Source organism: Peromyscus leucopus, chromosome 7 (assembly GCF_004664715.2).
Source record: "Peromyscus leucopus breed LL Stock chromosome 7, UCI_PerLeu_2.1, whole genome shotgun sequence".
NCBI classification, from domain to species: Eukaryota; Metazoa; Chordata; class Mammalia; order Rodentia; family Cricetidae; genus Peromyscus; species Peromyscus leucopus.
In genome coordinates this window covers 94,586,589-94,601,780 of record NC_051069.1, presented here as the reverse complement: position 1 = coordinate 94,601,780, position 15,192 = coordinate 94,586,589, and the positions used below count along the sequence as shown (strand labels likewise).

The 15,192-nt window shown below is 43.5% G+C and overlaps 1 protein-coding gene across 1 annotated transcript in view; it reads left to right on the top strand.

Annotated features, from left to right (window-relative positions):
- Positions 1-14,603, top strand: part of Col6a5 (collagen type VI alpha 5 chain) — a 98,991-nt gene extending 84,388 nt beyond the window's left edge. Inside the window, exons 37-40 of the mRNA XM_028869882.2 lie at positions 6,528-7,214; positions 8,548-8,644; positions 9,291-9,523; positions 13,862-14,603. Coding sequence (XP_028725715.1) covers positions 6,528-7,214; positions 8,548-8,644; positions 9,291-9,523; positions 13,862-13,881 — 1,037 coding nt within the window. The 3' untranslated portion in view covers positions 13,882-14,603. The remainder of the gene's footprint in view (positions 1-6,527; positions 7,215-8,547; positions 8,645-9,290; positions 9,524-13,861) is intronic.
- Positions 14,604-15,192: the final 589 nt, after the last annotated feature.

The window sequence follows — 15,192 nt, the reverse complement described above, 5'->3', positions numbered from 1 at the left end:
CAATGTTCTAACCATCGAAGAGCCACCTAGAAAAATTAAGTCCAAAAGAAATATTTGTCCTGTCTTTAGGGAAAAGGATGAAATCTGTTTTAAACAGTTATTTCTACTTATTTAGGAAAAAAAAGACAAGAGGTTCCCACTGGGAAAAGCAGGAGGAATTTTAAGGTTTCCTGTTTCTCCTTGGCATGTGGCGATGCGCACACACTGCTGCTCACACACTGTGCTGCTCCTCTGCCTTCCCGGTCCTGGAACCCTAACCAGTGACCTCACCAGACAGAAGGGAGGACAGGCCTGGGCTGCTAGTGTGGAACGAAGCGGTTCATAAAGAGCTGCCAAGCCCTCTGCAGATAAGCAGGCACCAACACAGCAGAGCTGTTATTCCGAGGGCCCGTGGGAGTGCATCTGTGTGTCAGTTAGGCCACCAGGCTGCATTTTTTTTTCCTTATCGAAATTCTGCAGAATTTACCATTACAAGAAGAATTTTTGTAGCCCTAGGATTTTTCTTATTTACCGAATAAAGACTAAAATTTGCGTAGTGCCTTGGATAGATTGTGAACTCTGGAAACAATTCCCTCTCCCCCACAAAACCTTGTGAGATTGTAGTGTATTAGCATGGCATTTTATAGAGAAACTGAGGCATGCAGAATTGGGGTTACTGAATTAACAGCAGGTAGAAATAAGACTCAAACTTTTTTTTTTTTTTTTAAGACAGGGTTTCTCTGTGTAGCATGGCTGTTCTGGAACTCACTCTAAGACCAGGCTGGCCTTGAACTCACAGAGATCTACTTGCCTCTGCCTCCAAAGTGCTGAGATTAAAGGCATGCGCCACCACTGCCCAGCTGAGACTCAAACTCTTAGCTCTCTGTACCCACTGCTCTACAATGCCCATTGGGTGGGGAGGAAGAGAAATTTAATTGATATCATGATTTACTTTTAGAAGAAAATGTTCTCTTGTGGCTTCTGTCAGAGGAATACTAATGGACTGGAGACACTTTCCTCAGCTCAGGCCCCTGGGCCTTTCTTGACCTGGTTAGTGCATGCGTTACTCTTTCTGACCCACCTCCTATAGGATGACTCATTCTTTGGAAGGATCAGACATTGAGGCAGAGCTGGGATTCGATCCTGCCTCTGCTTCTTATAGGCTTTTATTTCTTGGCTAAATCACTGGCCATCTCCAAGCTTCAGTCTGCTCCTGTGTGAAATGAGAGTGTGGGGGTAACAAAATTCCCATTCTTGTGCCAAAAGGAAGATTTGATGAGAGAGGACACCTGTGTAAACTGAACAACAGACCTGAAGTGCCTGGAATACTTGATTTGGTACCAGGAAGTAGAAACAGAAAAGAAAGCATTGTCAGTCAGATGGACTGAATGTCGAGAAAATGTCAAACTTGAAAAATAGCAGCTCTCCAGGGCTCGAGGGCTGGCCAGGTGGTTAAAAGTACTTGCTGCTCTTCCAGAGGACCTGGGTTTGGTTCTCAACACTCACATGGTAGTTCACAATCATCCAGTTCCAGGGGATCCTCCACCCTCTTCTGGCCTCTGTGAGCACTAGGCATGCACGTGTACATGGACACACACACACAAAGGTAAACATCTTTAAAAAGAAAAATATCAGATATTGTTCACATAAATAGAACCCCATACATAAATTAGCCTCAGCTGTACACGTAGCCTATGAAAAACCCATGGCTAAGCTGGGAGGTGGTAGTACACACCTTTAATCCTAGCACTTGGGAGGCAGAGGTAGGCGGATCTCTGAGGTCAAGGCCAACCTGGTCTACACAGAGCAAATGCCAGGACAGCTAAGGCTACACACAGGAACCCTATCTCAAACAACAAAAACAAAAAGAAAAGAAAACAGAAAAGGAAAACCCATGGCTAATTTGGAGCTGGTTAAATTCCAAGACAGCCCACTAGATAACTCACAAAAGTCTTGAGATTCCCCACAAGTGTCATGATCTAGTCCAAAGGACTCATGCATGAAGCTACTCCTTTCTCCCTAAATTTCCCTTCCACACCTACTCCCCTGACACTTGGCTCTGGGGTGGACATGCTTGGCTGAAGTTAGGCTGGTCTCTCTGGGGGTGGGGGGACTTCCTTGGAAATCTGACTGTGTCTCATCCATTCCATCCAAGTCTTGGGCGTGATGGTGAGCCAGCTCCCCCCTCCTCTGCCCCTTCAACCAACCGAACCACAGAACTAACGAACCACAGAGCCGAAGGCGAGAATCCAGTTCCGCCGACATTTGAGAGAACGTAGAGCATTGCTGTGAGCTGCTGTGCAGGTTTTATTTAAGCTTCTGCCAGGGTTTCTGAAAGGAGAAATAACTTTAAAGCTCAAGTCTCCCCAAATAACGTGAATTTAGACTCAAAATAGAACAATCATACCTTGCGTTGGGCTAAATTTTAGTTTCCAAGTTTATATATATGATATATATATATAAGTCATCTATACTTAGTTTCTTTGATTTCCACGAAAGTCTTCTAAGTACAGAAGAAACCTATTTTTAGAGTTTTTGGTAGGTGGTTTGTGCCTCTTTAGAAAAGGAATTTTTTGCTAGGTACTTGGGAGAAAATGAGATTTTAGTTCATTTATAAAAAGAAAACTAGGACCAAAATAGCAATATTTCTAGGCGTCCTCCTCTACCACAGCATGTATGAAATCGCGTCCTCTGTTTATAAAAGTGTGCTGGTTGGTCCTTTCACCAAACTGAAAAACTGGGGTTGGAAAACAGAGCCTCTGCTGATAACACATGATGTGCACTGTGGTTCTGTGCCCTGTGGTGCTGTGCCCTGTGGTGATGTGCACTGTGGTGATATGCACTGTGGTGATGTGCATTGTGGTGATGTGCACTGTGGTGATGTGCACTGTGGTGATGTGCACTGTGGTGATGTGCACTGTGGTGATGTGCACTGTGGTGATGTACACTGTGGTGATGTGCACTGTGGTGATGTGCACTGTGGTGATGTGCACTGTGGTGATGTGCACTGTGGTGATGTGCACTGTGGTGATGTGTCCTGTGGTGATGTGCACTGTGGTGATGTGCACTGTGGTGATGTGCACTGTGGTGATGTGCACTGTGGTGATGTGCACTGTGGTGATGTGTCCTGTGGTGATATGCACTGTGATGATGTGCACTGTGGTGATGTGCCCTGTGGTGATATGCACTGTGGTGATGTGCATTGTGGTGATGTGCACTGTGGTGATGTGCACTGTGGTGATGTGCCCTGTGGTGATATGCACTGTGGTGATGTGCATTGTGGTGATGTGCACTGTGGTGCTGTGCACTGTGGTGATGTGCACTGTGGGGATGTGCACTGTGGTGACGTGTTCTGTGGTGATGTGCACTATGGAGCTCTGGCAGTGAAGGGTATCACAACACACACACGTTGTCTGCTGCTTAGCAGTTTAACCAGGACTTCCGTCTGGACCCAAAGCCCAGCGAGAACTTCACACTGGGATCCTGGTGGGGATGGGAGGCCTGTACATTTCCAACAATCCCTCAAAGTGAAAAATCCTGTTGGTTAGTGTAAATGTGCTAAGAACCTGGTAGACGTGTGACCAGCTCTTCATACTCTGGGAGAAGAAGTGATCCCCCACCCCCCACAAGATGATCAGGTTTTCATAACAGGAGGACCTCCTCAGGACAATAGAGGGACCAGATCCAATGCAACCAACAGGAAAAATAAAAACGCCCACACAGATGGTTAAACAGTGGACTCCAGGACACGAGCGTCGACGACGACACAGGGGGATTAAAACAAAGGAGTGAGCAGCAGTTACTCCAGTTTCCTGGCTTGAGAGCTTCCAGGCCGTGGTGAGGTGGGAGGAATTTCAGCAGAGCTGAGTGAGCTCAGAGATGAGGAGACGGAGCTGAGAGTCCAGGGAGACCAAGAGAAGGTTCACAGGACAGAGGAAGAGCTGCACAGAGAGAACTCCAGAGATCTCTAGATGCTCTTCCCGCGCTACTCACCAGAGTATGGAGTGTGGTGTGTGTGTGGTGTGTGTGTGTGGTGTGTATGTATGATGTATGTGTGTGGTGTATGTGTGTGGTGTGTGTCTGTGGTGTGTATGTGTGTGGTGTGTGTGTGGTGTGTGTGTATATATTGGGTGTGTATGTGTGTGGTGTGTGTGTGGTGTATGTTTGTGGTATATGTGTGTGGTGTATGTGTGTGGTGTGTGTCTGTGGTGTGTATGTGTGTGGTGTGTGTGTGGTGTGTGTGTATATATTGGGTGTGTGGTACATGTGTGGTGTGTGGGGGTTGTGTAGTGTGTGGTGTATGTGTGTGGTATATGTGGTGTGTGTGTGTGTGTGTGGTGTGGAGTTGTGTGGTGTGTGCTGTATGTGTATAGTGTGTGGTGTATGTGTGTGTGTGGTGTGTGTGTATATATTGGGTGTGTGGTACATGTGTGGTGTGTGGGGTTGTGTTGTATGTGGTGTATGTGTGTATGTGTGTCTGTGCTGTGTATGTGTGCGCATTCATATATGTGGTCACACGCTTACGGAGGAGGACATTTGATGTCCTGCTCAACCACTCTTCGCCTTACTCCTTTCAGGGTCTCTCACTGATGGAGCGAGGCTGGCAGCCAGTGAGCTCCAGAGTTCTTCCTGTCTCTGCACCCCACAGTGCTGGGGTTACCGGTGCCGCCATGCCCAACTTTTTCCCTGGGTGCTGAGGTGCAAACTCAGATCCTCACACCAGCAGCCCAGGAGCTTTTACCCACTGAGCCGTGCCTCTGGCGCTCAACAGTGTTTGCAGAGATGCAAACCACGGGGATGGCAAGAACAGTGTGCCAGAGAGGGGGGCCAGGATTTGACGGAAGGAAAAATAGCAGTGCACTTGAAATATATCGATGGAAATGACTCAAAATGAAGAAGAGCTCAGAAAATTGTAATGAAAAATCAGTGAGTGTCTATATTCTCTCCCAATATCTGGTGGAAAAAATAGAAGAGAGGCACATTTTTTAAGCAAAATTATCAGCGAATGTAACCTACTTGGCACTTACACCCAAGATCAGAGTGCGCAATTCTTTTTAAGTGCTCCTGAAATACTTGCCAAAACAGACAATACTGTGGGCTATAAAACAATGCTCAAGAATTCGAAGGATTCCAGTCATAGCAAGTATATTTTTTGACCCAAGTAGAACCAAAGTAAAAATAATCAGCAGAAAGATCTTTGGGAAAATCCCCAAACCTTTGTAAAATAAATAAAACACTTAAAAATAATCCATAGCCAAAGAGGAAATAGATAAAGAAATTAGAAAGCATTTTGGAAGGAGTGAAAATGAAATCAAAATTCCAGAATGGTTGAGACTCCACTAGAGCGTGATTATGAAGGGATTCTGACATTAAACACTTATACTGGTATAAAAAAAATGAATGGCTTCAAATCAATGACCTTGATTTCCATCTTCAGAAGCCAAAAACTGACAGACCAGCAATCCCAGAGTGAGCAGAAGAAAGCGATAACATTTAAGGACTTAATGAACAAGAAATAAGAAAAATCAATAAAGCCAAGAGTCAGATCTCTGAGATCAATAAAATTGATAAAGCTGTAATCAGACTCACCAGGGAAAGTGGACACAAATAGCCAGTGGTAGCACAGAGAGAGGAGGCATCTTCCATCTACAGCCATCAAAATGGTAACAAGGGAATGTAATAAGGCGCTTTTGCATTTAAATTGGACACAAATTTCTTACAATATGAAAATCACCACAGTTCATTCAAGAAGAAATAACCTAACTAGCTTGTCAAAATGACTGAATTTCTACTTGAAATGTTCGCATGAATTCACCATAAATTCAACAAAACTTCTGAGGAATGATGAATATCAATTCTTTATTGCTGGTTTTGTTTGTTTGTTTGTTTTGTTTTAAGAGAGGGTTTCTCTGTGTAGTTTTGGTGCCTGTCCTGGATCTCACTTTGTAGACCAGGCTGGCCTCAAATTCATAGAGATCCACTTGGCTCTGCCTCCCAAGGGCTGGGATTAAAGGTGTGGGACCACTACCCAGCCATGAATTGACCAATTCTATACAAACATTTCTAGGGAATTAAAGAGGAAATACTATTTACCAACTCATTCTTTCAAATCAGATCACTCTGATACCAAAACCCATGAGTTGTAACTTTGACATCTGTACTTTCTTTTGTGGTCACTTCTTGTAATTAAATATTCAGTAGATGTGCATGTGTGCTATAGGATCAGTAACTATGTGGGAGCATTAAAATAGGCATGTATTTCTCTCTTGCATTAAGATATTTGGGGTCAAATCAGTCATTTTACAAAAATCTGAGACAACTATTTCAAATGGAAACAACTCTCTGCACTAAGTGAAGACAGATTTGAAGAATGTATCTAGGAACAAGTACTGAGATTGATTAGTGATATCTACTATGGCATTGACTAGTGATTTCTGCCATGATATGGGAATGAAGAATAGTGACACCCCATGCCATATATTTGTATTTATGTCTTAGAGTTTCAAGTTAACCCTTTCACTATGAGTGACTCAACTATTCTGTTGCAGAACATGAAAATCATGGCAGAAAAGAACTGGGTCTTGCTGATGAGCCTGAGGATGCTTCTCTTCAAGAATATTACATGGATGTGGCTTTCCTCATAGATGCTTCTCAGAGAGTAGGAAATGATTTGTTTAAGGAAGTGAGAGCTCTTATAACTTCAGTACTGGATTACTTTTACATCGCCCCAGATCCACTGACCTCTGTCTTAGGAGACAGAGTGGCTGTCCTGACCTACTCTCCTCCAGGCTACCTGCCAAACTCTGAGGAATGCCCAGTCTACCTGGAATTTGATTTGGTCACTTATCACAGTGTACACCAAATGAAGCACCATCTCCAAGAGTCTCTTAAGCAGCTCAATGGAGATGTTTTTATCGGCCACGCCCTTCAGTGGACAATTGACAATGTCTTTGTAGGGACCCCCAATCTGAGGAAAAACAAAGTTATCTTTATAATATCTGCGGGTGAAACCAGTTCTTTAGACAAAGAAGTCTTAAGGAATGCATCTCTGAGAGCCAAGTGCCAAGGCTACTCCATCTTTGTATTTTCCTTTGGTCCTGTACATAATGACATGGAGTTAGAAGAATTAGCGAGCCAGCCCCTGGATCATCACTTGGTGCAGCTTGGCCGGATACACAAGCCAGATTTGGACTATATCATTAAGTTTGTCAAGCCCTTTGTTCATTCAATCAGACGTAAGTCTCTCAAGCTTCTCCCCCTTATTGCCATGTTGATGTCTCTGCATGCAGTTAATCAGCCTGTGTAGTCAAATGCATCTCATTTGAGTAGAGAGTGCTGGGTGCAAACGGGAGGCAATAGGAGAATCTCAGATAAAAGTCCTGTTGACTTTGGGCCTTGCTGCTGTCAAAGTCCCAGACAGGAGGCCCCCAAGTAGGTGAAATGTTTCCCTTCAACCTGACTTCCAAGCATTGACTGTGTTTGGTTCTCTGAATGGCTACATCAGTTCATCTGCAGCATAGCCTTTGAAGGGAAGAATTCAGATTCCTTTTCTATAAAGTAAAAAGTAAGGTTTAGATACATTACATAAATTGTTCAAAAGCTCATAATTAATGCCTGGTAAATTCTAGAATCAACCTCATACATTCTGGCCTTAGGACTATGATCTTTTCTATTAAACTATATTTTAGTTACTTAACCTTTAACAAAGTATGTTATTGTAATAAATAAAACCCCCACTGCCAATACCCCTCCACCTTCTCCAAGGACATCTGGTCTACCTTGTCATTATTAACCATTCTCGATTCTGACTTGAATTCTTATGATTCATGGGCACAGATATTTTCTGGAGCCTCTGTTCAAGAATTCTAACTTAAGCACAACTACATAGAGAATTGTAAGGTGTCTTTCCACTGTGGCACTCCGACAGTAGCTGCCTCAGTTTCTACCCTCAGTATTGTAATTTTAGGCAGAGGTATGGAATAGCCCGAGTTCTTAGACCATTGAACATGTCCTGGCCTGTGCTGGCAATCGAGAGAGAGCAAAAGCCACACTGTGTGGTTGTCTTCTGTGGCTGGGAGCTTGCTAGGTTTTTCCAGGATATTATGGGTTCTGGGACACATGCAATCCCAGGACTCACCTTAGAGTTAGGAATCCTGGAATTTAGGCAATATATTTACAGTGAATCAAAAACAACATCTTCTCTCAACCCCAAGGTAGAAATAGGGTAGACAATGTCAATAGTCACAATAGTCAACAGAACCTATTAGGAAGAGCCCCCATTTCTGGGGTGTGGGGTGAGGGAGAAATAGATAGATGGGAATTCAGAGATGTCCTTGAAGTTGTATCACAGAGTGTGGGAACTTTTAATTCAATTATTGCTGTATCTCATTGATTTGGCAAGAACAAGGTCTTTCAATGCCAGGCTTTGTTTGGACTTCGCTAAGTTCCTGAGAAGATTAATTTGTTTTTGAAAAGATTCACATCTCCAGTAAAAGATGACCTAGCTTTGGATGGTAGTCATTATGTGGGAAGGTAAACACTGGACTAAGAATTCCACTCTGTCTCCAGGTGCTATCAACAAATACCCTACCACAGACCTGCAAGCCAAGTGTGCTAACACCACCTTCCCCAGCACAGAGAAGGCTGGCACAGAAGACAGTTTACTGTGAGTTAAGAAATCTCAGATGTGGGGAGTACGGCCCAGGAAAGAGCCCTTAAGAATGTGAAGTGAATGACATTTTCATTTTCAGGATGCAAAAGTTGGGCTGTGCAAGGGGATGTTGATTGTTGTGCTGGTGATGATATCACCAGTTAGCAGAAGATAGAGCATGGTCTATATTATAAGGAACTGTATTTTATATTATAAGCGACCATATCTGTTGCTTTTATCAAAACTACCTCATATTAATAAATAATGCAACTCATATTGGCTAGTGCCAAAGTAAAGCTCACAATATGAAAGGCTGGATGGAAAACATAACAAAGAAAACACCTGCCTTTCAGAAAAGCACATGTCAGGGCTGTAGGAAGGATTCTGACTTTGCAAAGTGAAACTGTGAGTCCCCAATAAAGTTTTAGTAATGAAAACAGCATTGGTTTGGAATCTTAAACCTCTGAGACAAATATGTGTTTAATTTTCCTTTGGAATATTAGAAAATTGTCCCTGTATCAAATTCCATGCACAAACCACATTAGGACTATTCTTATCACGTGCATAAGATGGATTTCTGTTCTGGTATATGGCTGTATTTGCATTCAGTCTTACAATGGACGCGGCTAACCACCTTAATCCCCTTTGTCCTTCACTCCAGCCTCATCCCAGAGGTATACAAAATCGAGGCAGGAGACAGTGAGCTGTTTGGAGACTCCCATCCCCAGGAGCAGCATTTCTTTGTACTAGGGGACAATCATAGTAACGATTCGGGGATCACTGCTGATTTGATCCAGAAGTTGTACGCGCTCTTCTCCTCTGGAGAACTGATGGTGAATGACAAGGAAGAGCCACATTTGGAAGAAGCTGCAGCTCCAGCGAATGACAAACAAGGTAACCTCCATGTCATTGTCATTGAAGACCTTGAAGTACTTTTGCCTGGCTGGTCTTTTCCCCTGGGGGTTGAAAACATGGAGGCAAGGAGAAATGATAGAGAGAGACAAAGTGCTGTTTGTCCAGGAATACAGGGAGTCCCCGAGATAAAAGGGTGAGGGAGAGACAATCTCCTGAAGCAGAAAGGGAGCTGTTTGTGTTCAGAACAACCAGAGAAGAGAGTACTTCTGAAGGCTTGATGTGGAGTCAGGGAACCAGGGTGGGGGTGGGGGTGGGATAATCAAGAAGCACAGCCTTCCAAGAAGGCAGGAGCTGCACCCCTGGGCAGGTGAGGAGCTTCCTGACTCTGAACGCTCCAGGTCTGCCTTTGTAGCCCAGGCTTTCCTGCTTTGAGATATTGCCTACTTGCTGAGCCATGATTTCAGCAGTGTCCGGAGAGGATGAGGCTGTTGTGATTCTGAGATCTATGCGAAGGCCAAGGGCAGCTTCTTTACAAGGTGGGGGTGAGGCAGTTATGGATCTGCGGCTAAAGAGAAAGTGAGGAGTGGAGAACAAGGATCTATAGAGGACTCCAGGGCAGCAACCCAGAGTCCTGCTGAGCTCCAGCACCTTGTGGGAAATTATCTTATACTAAATATTTATGGATCACACTGAAGTTGGAAAAATGACTCTGTATTTTTCTACATTGTTTTACTGGATAGTTCTTCATTTCAACTTGACATAGGCCAGATTGATTTGGAAAGAGAGAACCTCGATTAAGAAAATGCCCCCGCCAGATTGGCATGTAGGTAGACCTATGGGGGCATTTTCTTAATTAATGATTGACAGGGGGAGCCCAGTCCATTGTAGGCGGTGCCAACCCTGGGCAAGTGGTCTTGGCTGCTATGAGAAAAGCAGGCAGAGGAAGCCACAAGGAACAAGCCAGTAAGCAGTACTTCTTCATGGCCTCAGATTTAGTTCTTGTCTCCAGATTCCTGCTCTGTTTTCCCTTAGTGATGGACTATTACCCGGACGTGTAAGATGAAAAATCCTTTTCTCTCCAAGTTGTTTTTGCTAATGGTGTATTATTATAGCAATAGAAACCCTAACTAAGATAACTGTATAAACCCAATAGATCTCATATGCATATGCAAACTACATCAGGATATAGTTATAATATATAAGATATACGTTATATATAAAAACACAACACACATAATCTATATATTATATATAACATATATAAAACACACATAACACACAGACATACATGCATATTTGTATATATCTAACAGAATGTATTCACCAAAATCACCTACTAGGGTTTATATAACAGCACTATTTGTTCTCTAATTGAGAACAAAAGCACACCCCACACCAGTGAAATCATTATCTGAAGGTGAGACACAGAGTTGGCATTATTTACCAAGTTCCCCGGGTGATTCAAGTGAAGTTTGCAAAACACTGCCACGAATCTGGCGATGAGAACCTGCAAGAGATTCTCCCATAGGCTGCTGTTTGAGAACCCACCCACCGACCTAGTGTTGCAGATTCTGAGCCCGATTCAGCCTTCTTTAGTGGGAGTCCTTCCACTAGATATTTACAGTGTGTGAAACCTCAGGCTTTGGGAAATCACTGGCAAGTGGTCCATGTTTGCAGGAGTTTCCATTGTCTTTTACTGGGTTGGTAGTCACTGAGTCTGAGGACAGCTCTGGTCAGATCAGTGCTGCCACAGAACACTGTGTGAGGAATCACCTTGCAGAGCTAGGGTTTTGTGCCCCAAGTTCCACAATCGCTGAACATCTGAGGTTGGATGTGTCTCTTTGCCTCTCTGAGCCTCCCTTTCCTCAGCTGCAAATGAAGACAGTAATAGAGCTTATGTCAGAGGCTAATGCAAGCACTGAATGAATGTGGTGTGAGCACTGAATGAATGTGGTGTGAGCACTGAATGAATGTGGTGTGAGCACTGAATGAATGTGGTGTGCTTCAAGCACATGTGGCCAAGAGAGAAAAGCCAATGGGTGCCAGCTCTCTGCAGTTTGATGAGGGACTTGGAGCTGATGGCTGTGGTGGAAAGCATACCAGACAGGGAACGAGGGGCCCCAGGTGCCAGCTTGGATTCGGTTGCTGACCTAGCTCTTGATCGCTACAGTTCACCTGACTGCTGGGGCCCTCCACCACTGCTAATGAGGAGCTTGGGCAAGGCCGGGTTTTCCCTTCTGGGGTACATACACCAGCGTCTCTGCTGGAGACACACAGAGACTGCCAGAGTGTGGCCCTCTAGAAAGCTAGCCTTAAAGAGGATCTACTTGTGTGTGAGAGAAATCTTGGAGGCCTTCTCTCTTTCATGTCTTATAAATTCTCTGGCCCCACCCTCACCCCCCCCCCCACAAAGTATGGCATGTTTCTCAACCATCCTGCATCTGATTATGGTGCTTTGGTCCAGATATAAGATCTTCCTAGGAAGCTTTGGTGATTGAGTAGAAATGGTCAAGCCAGAAGTGAAAATAATATAAAATTATTCATATAATTAATAAATAAATTTCCAATAAAATGTTTACTTTTTCCCTGTTAAAATGATCAAAGTTTACATATATAGGATGTGGTGACAAATTCTAATAATATCCCATCTAGACAAAAATTAAATACCTAGTTGTATAGACATAGGAAATAAACACACACACACACACATACACACACACACATACACACACACACACACACACACACACACACACACACATACACATTTTCCCCAAACAGAAAAGTATGATCAGAGAAATAATTAAAGAGTTTTGAGCACGTAAATCTTTTTACAGTTGGCATGAAATTATATGCTGGAACTGGAATGGAAGTAGAACTTTAAGGAGAGACATGAACACTATAAATTATCTGACTTAAACATATTTTATATAATGGATAACTGATATCAAACTACTATGATATTTTGATTTTGTTGGAAAAGCTGAAAGAGAAACACATCCAGGAGTGATGGCATATGTTTGGGGTCCAAGCACTCAGGAGGCCTAGGCAGGATTAGAAGCTCATGGCCAGCCTGGGCTACGTGCAACCCTGTCTGAAAAAATAAAAAGAAACGAAATGTGGAAGTGTCATTTTAGACTGTGTTATTGTTGTATGCCTGAGTCTGTATGATGCGTATGTCTATGAATGTGTAGGGGGACTGTGTAGAGGTCAGAGAACCCAGCCTCTTCTCTCTCTTCACCTTGTTTTGAGGAGGAGTACATACTCTAAGTTGGCTTTGCCTGCAAGCATTTGGGCTTAGGCAATGCTGGGGTTCCAAATGCATGCTACCATATCAGGCTTCTAAATGTGGATTCCAGGGATTGACCTCAAGCCATTGGGCTTGTCTTTCCCCTTATGAGTCATCTCTCCAGCCCCCATGGAGGCTTTAATTTTAAATGTCAGCTTTTACAGCATGTTGCAATTGCATACTTTCAATTTTTTTAAGAAAAAAAAAATTAGATGTTAACTTTCCAAGGTGCAGGGCAAGAAGGACATGATTTTCCCCTGGAAAGAGGTACTTAGTGGAAATTCTCAAGCCATCTTCAGGTGAAGCTCTCCCTGAGTTGAGAACTCATGTTTGTAAGATCTGTTCACGAAATAGTCATGGGTAAATCCATCAAGCAGTGGAGGAAGTATCCCAGGGAAGGCATGGAAACCAAAAGAGGCGCCATGTCAGCACAGGCCCATAGAGGGCAGCCAAGGCCTTGGCCTGGCCGGGAATCAGGCATCTGAGTTAGGAGGCAGGCTGGAAGTTGGGTCTTCCTCCCAAATCCCTGATGGATGGATCAAGAGCTGTTGTAGGGGAAGGATGCACACCCCAGGTCCTCATGGAGTACGTGGTTAAAGCAGCTCCATTGCTCAACAGCCGCCCCTGAAGGGTAGTTGGTGATGGTATCAGCAATCAGAAGCTTACTTGTGCGAAGTCAGGAGCGGAGTGGGTGGGGGTGAGGAGGAGGAATGTTGTCCTGTAAATGAATGCTGTGAAAAGGCCACAGGAATTCTGAGCAGAGCTTGATATCACAGACAATCATCACCTCATTCAAATGCCTATATAAGAATCCTAGCTGCTAAAGCCACTAAGCAAGGAATTTCAAATCATGGGTAGACCAGAGAGAATCGTGTCCACAGTCCTTATGAGTTACTCATTTTTACCAAAGGTCACATCATTCTCCATGGACACATCACTCTAGGTCAGACTTTTAGTTTGCCTGTTGAAAATAGCAAAGACTCATTTGCGTTTGCTTTACACCTGGTACCTGTGGGAGTAAGCTTGGGAGGAAACATTGTTAGCCAATATCGGGACACTAAGAGCAGTGTGCTTTTCATGTTTTGCAGATGGCGAGGATGCAAGATGAGCGCCCAGGAGAGAAGAGTGCCCGCTGGCATACGGGGCTCCCTGCGGTGGTCCCAGCCACAAAGTATCAATCATTTATTAAAAGAGCAAGGCGTGGGAACTAGAACTAAACTTAGTTCTCAGTCCGAAGTCTGAGGGAGAGCTCTTCAGAATAGACATCAAGGAGCAGACCTTCGGAAATAGAAATGGGCTTCATCTCTCAGCAGGACTGGGACACTGAGCAAGAAGAAGTGGCAGTCTTTCCTGTGACAGCCCCGTTCATTCATTTGATCAGCTTGGAAGATGATCTGCCAAAAGAAGATTGTTGTCATAGCTGTCGTTACATCTACGTCTCAAATTAGACCCTTGAGTAAAACCATTTGTAATTGAATGTCCTAGGGTTGCCTTTTCCCTGTTTATACAACTATAAATCAGCAGTTTGGGTTCTAGTAGGACCCAGAGAATACATCCAGCATCAACAACCCCCTCTGTGGGTTTTTTCTTTACCAGGGCATTTACAAAGCAACACATTCATAACAAAGAAGAAGAGAGAGGGCTGCTTTATGAACCGCTCGCTCACGCTGGGAACACTTGTTTTCTATTTTAGTGTGCTTTGCTTTGTGCGTACTTGGGTTTTGCTGCAAAAGACACCCTGTCAGCATGTGAACATGGCAACAGATCTGTTCTTATGAATTACAACGCAGCAAAAACAGTTTCTAAAAGAAACCGGGTCTGACCCAGAAACTTGTTCTGTGTGTTCTTATTAACTGTAGTCTAACTCAGACCCTTTGGAATAAAGGTCCGAAAAAGTATATATAAATCTATTTTGGAAATACACAGACAGGATAAGATAAAGCTCTAGTGAGTTAGTTAAAAAATCTTTCAGTTTAACATGGCATACACAGGCAGTGGGGTGCTATTTAGACATAAGGAAGAGCAAAGTCATGTGACTTGCAGGAAAATGAATGGAACTAATGGCCTTTACCTTAAGTGACATAGAGATGAGTATCATCTGTTTTCTCTCACATGTGGAGTTTAGGGGCTAGGAGGTTGGGAAGGAGATAAATGTAAAGGGGATTTGTGAGGCGAAAGAGGAATAAAATGAGTAACAGAGGAGGTGAATGTTATCAAAGTGTTTTGCATGCCTGTATGGAAATGTCATAATGAAACCCATTATTTTGTACAATTAATATATACTAATAAAATCACTCAATATGGTTAAGGCATCAAGTAATTACAAATTAATGAGCATGCATTGCATGAAAAATGGAATGAATGTGCTGATCAGATAACACCGTGGACAATTTCGCATTTGTTCCACGTAATTTTCCTT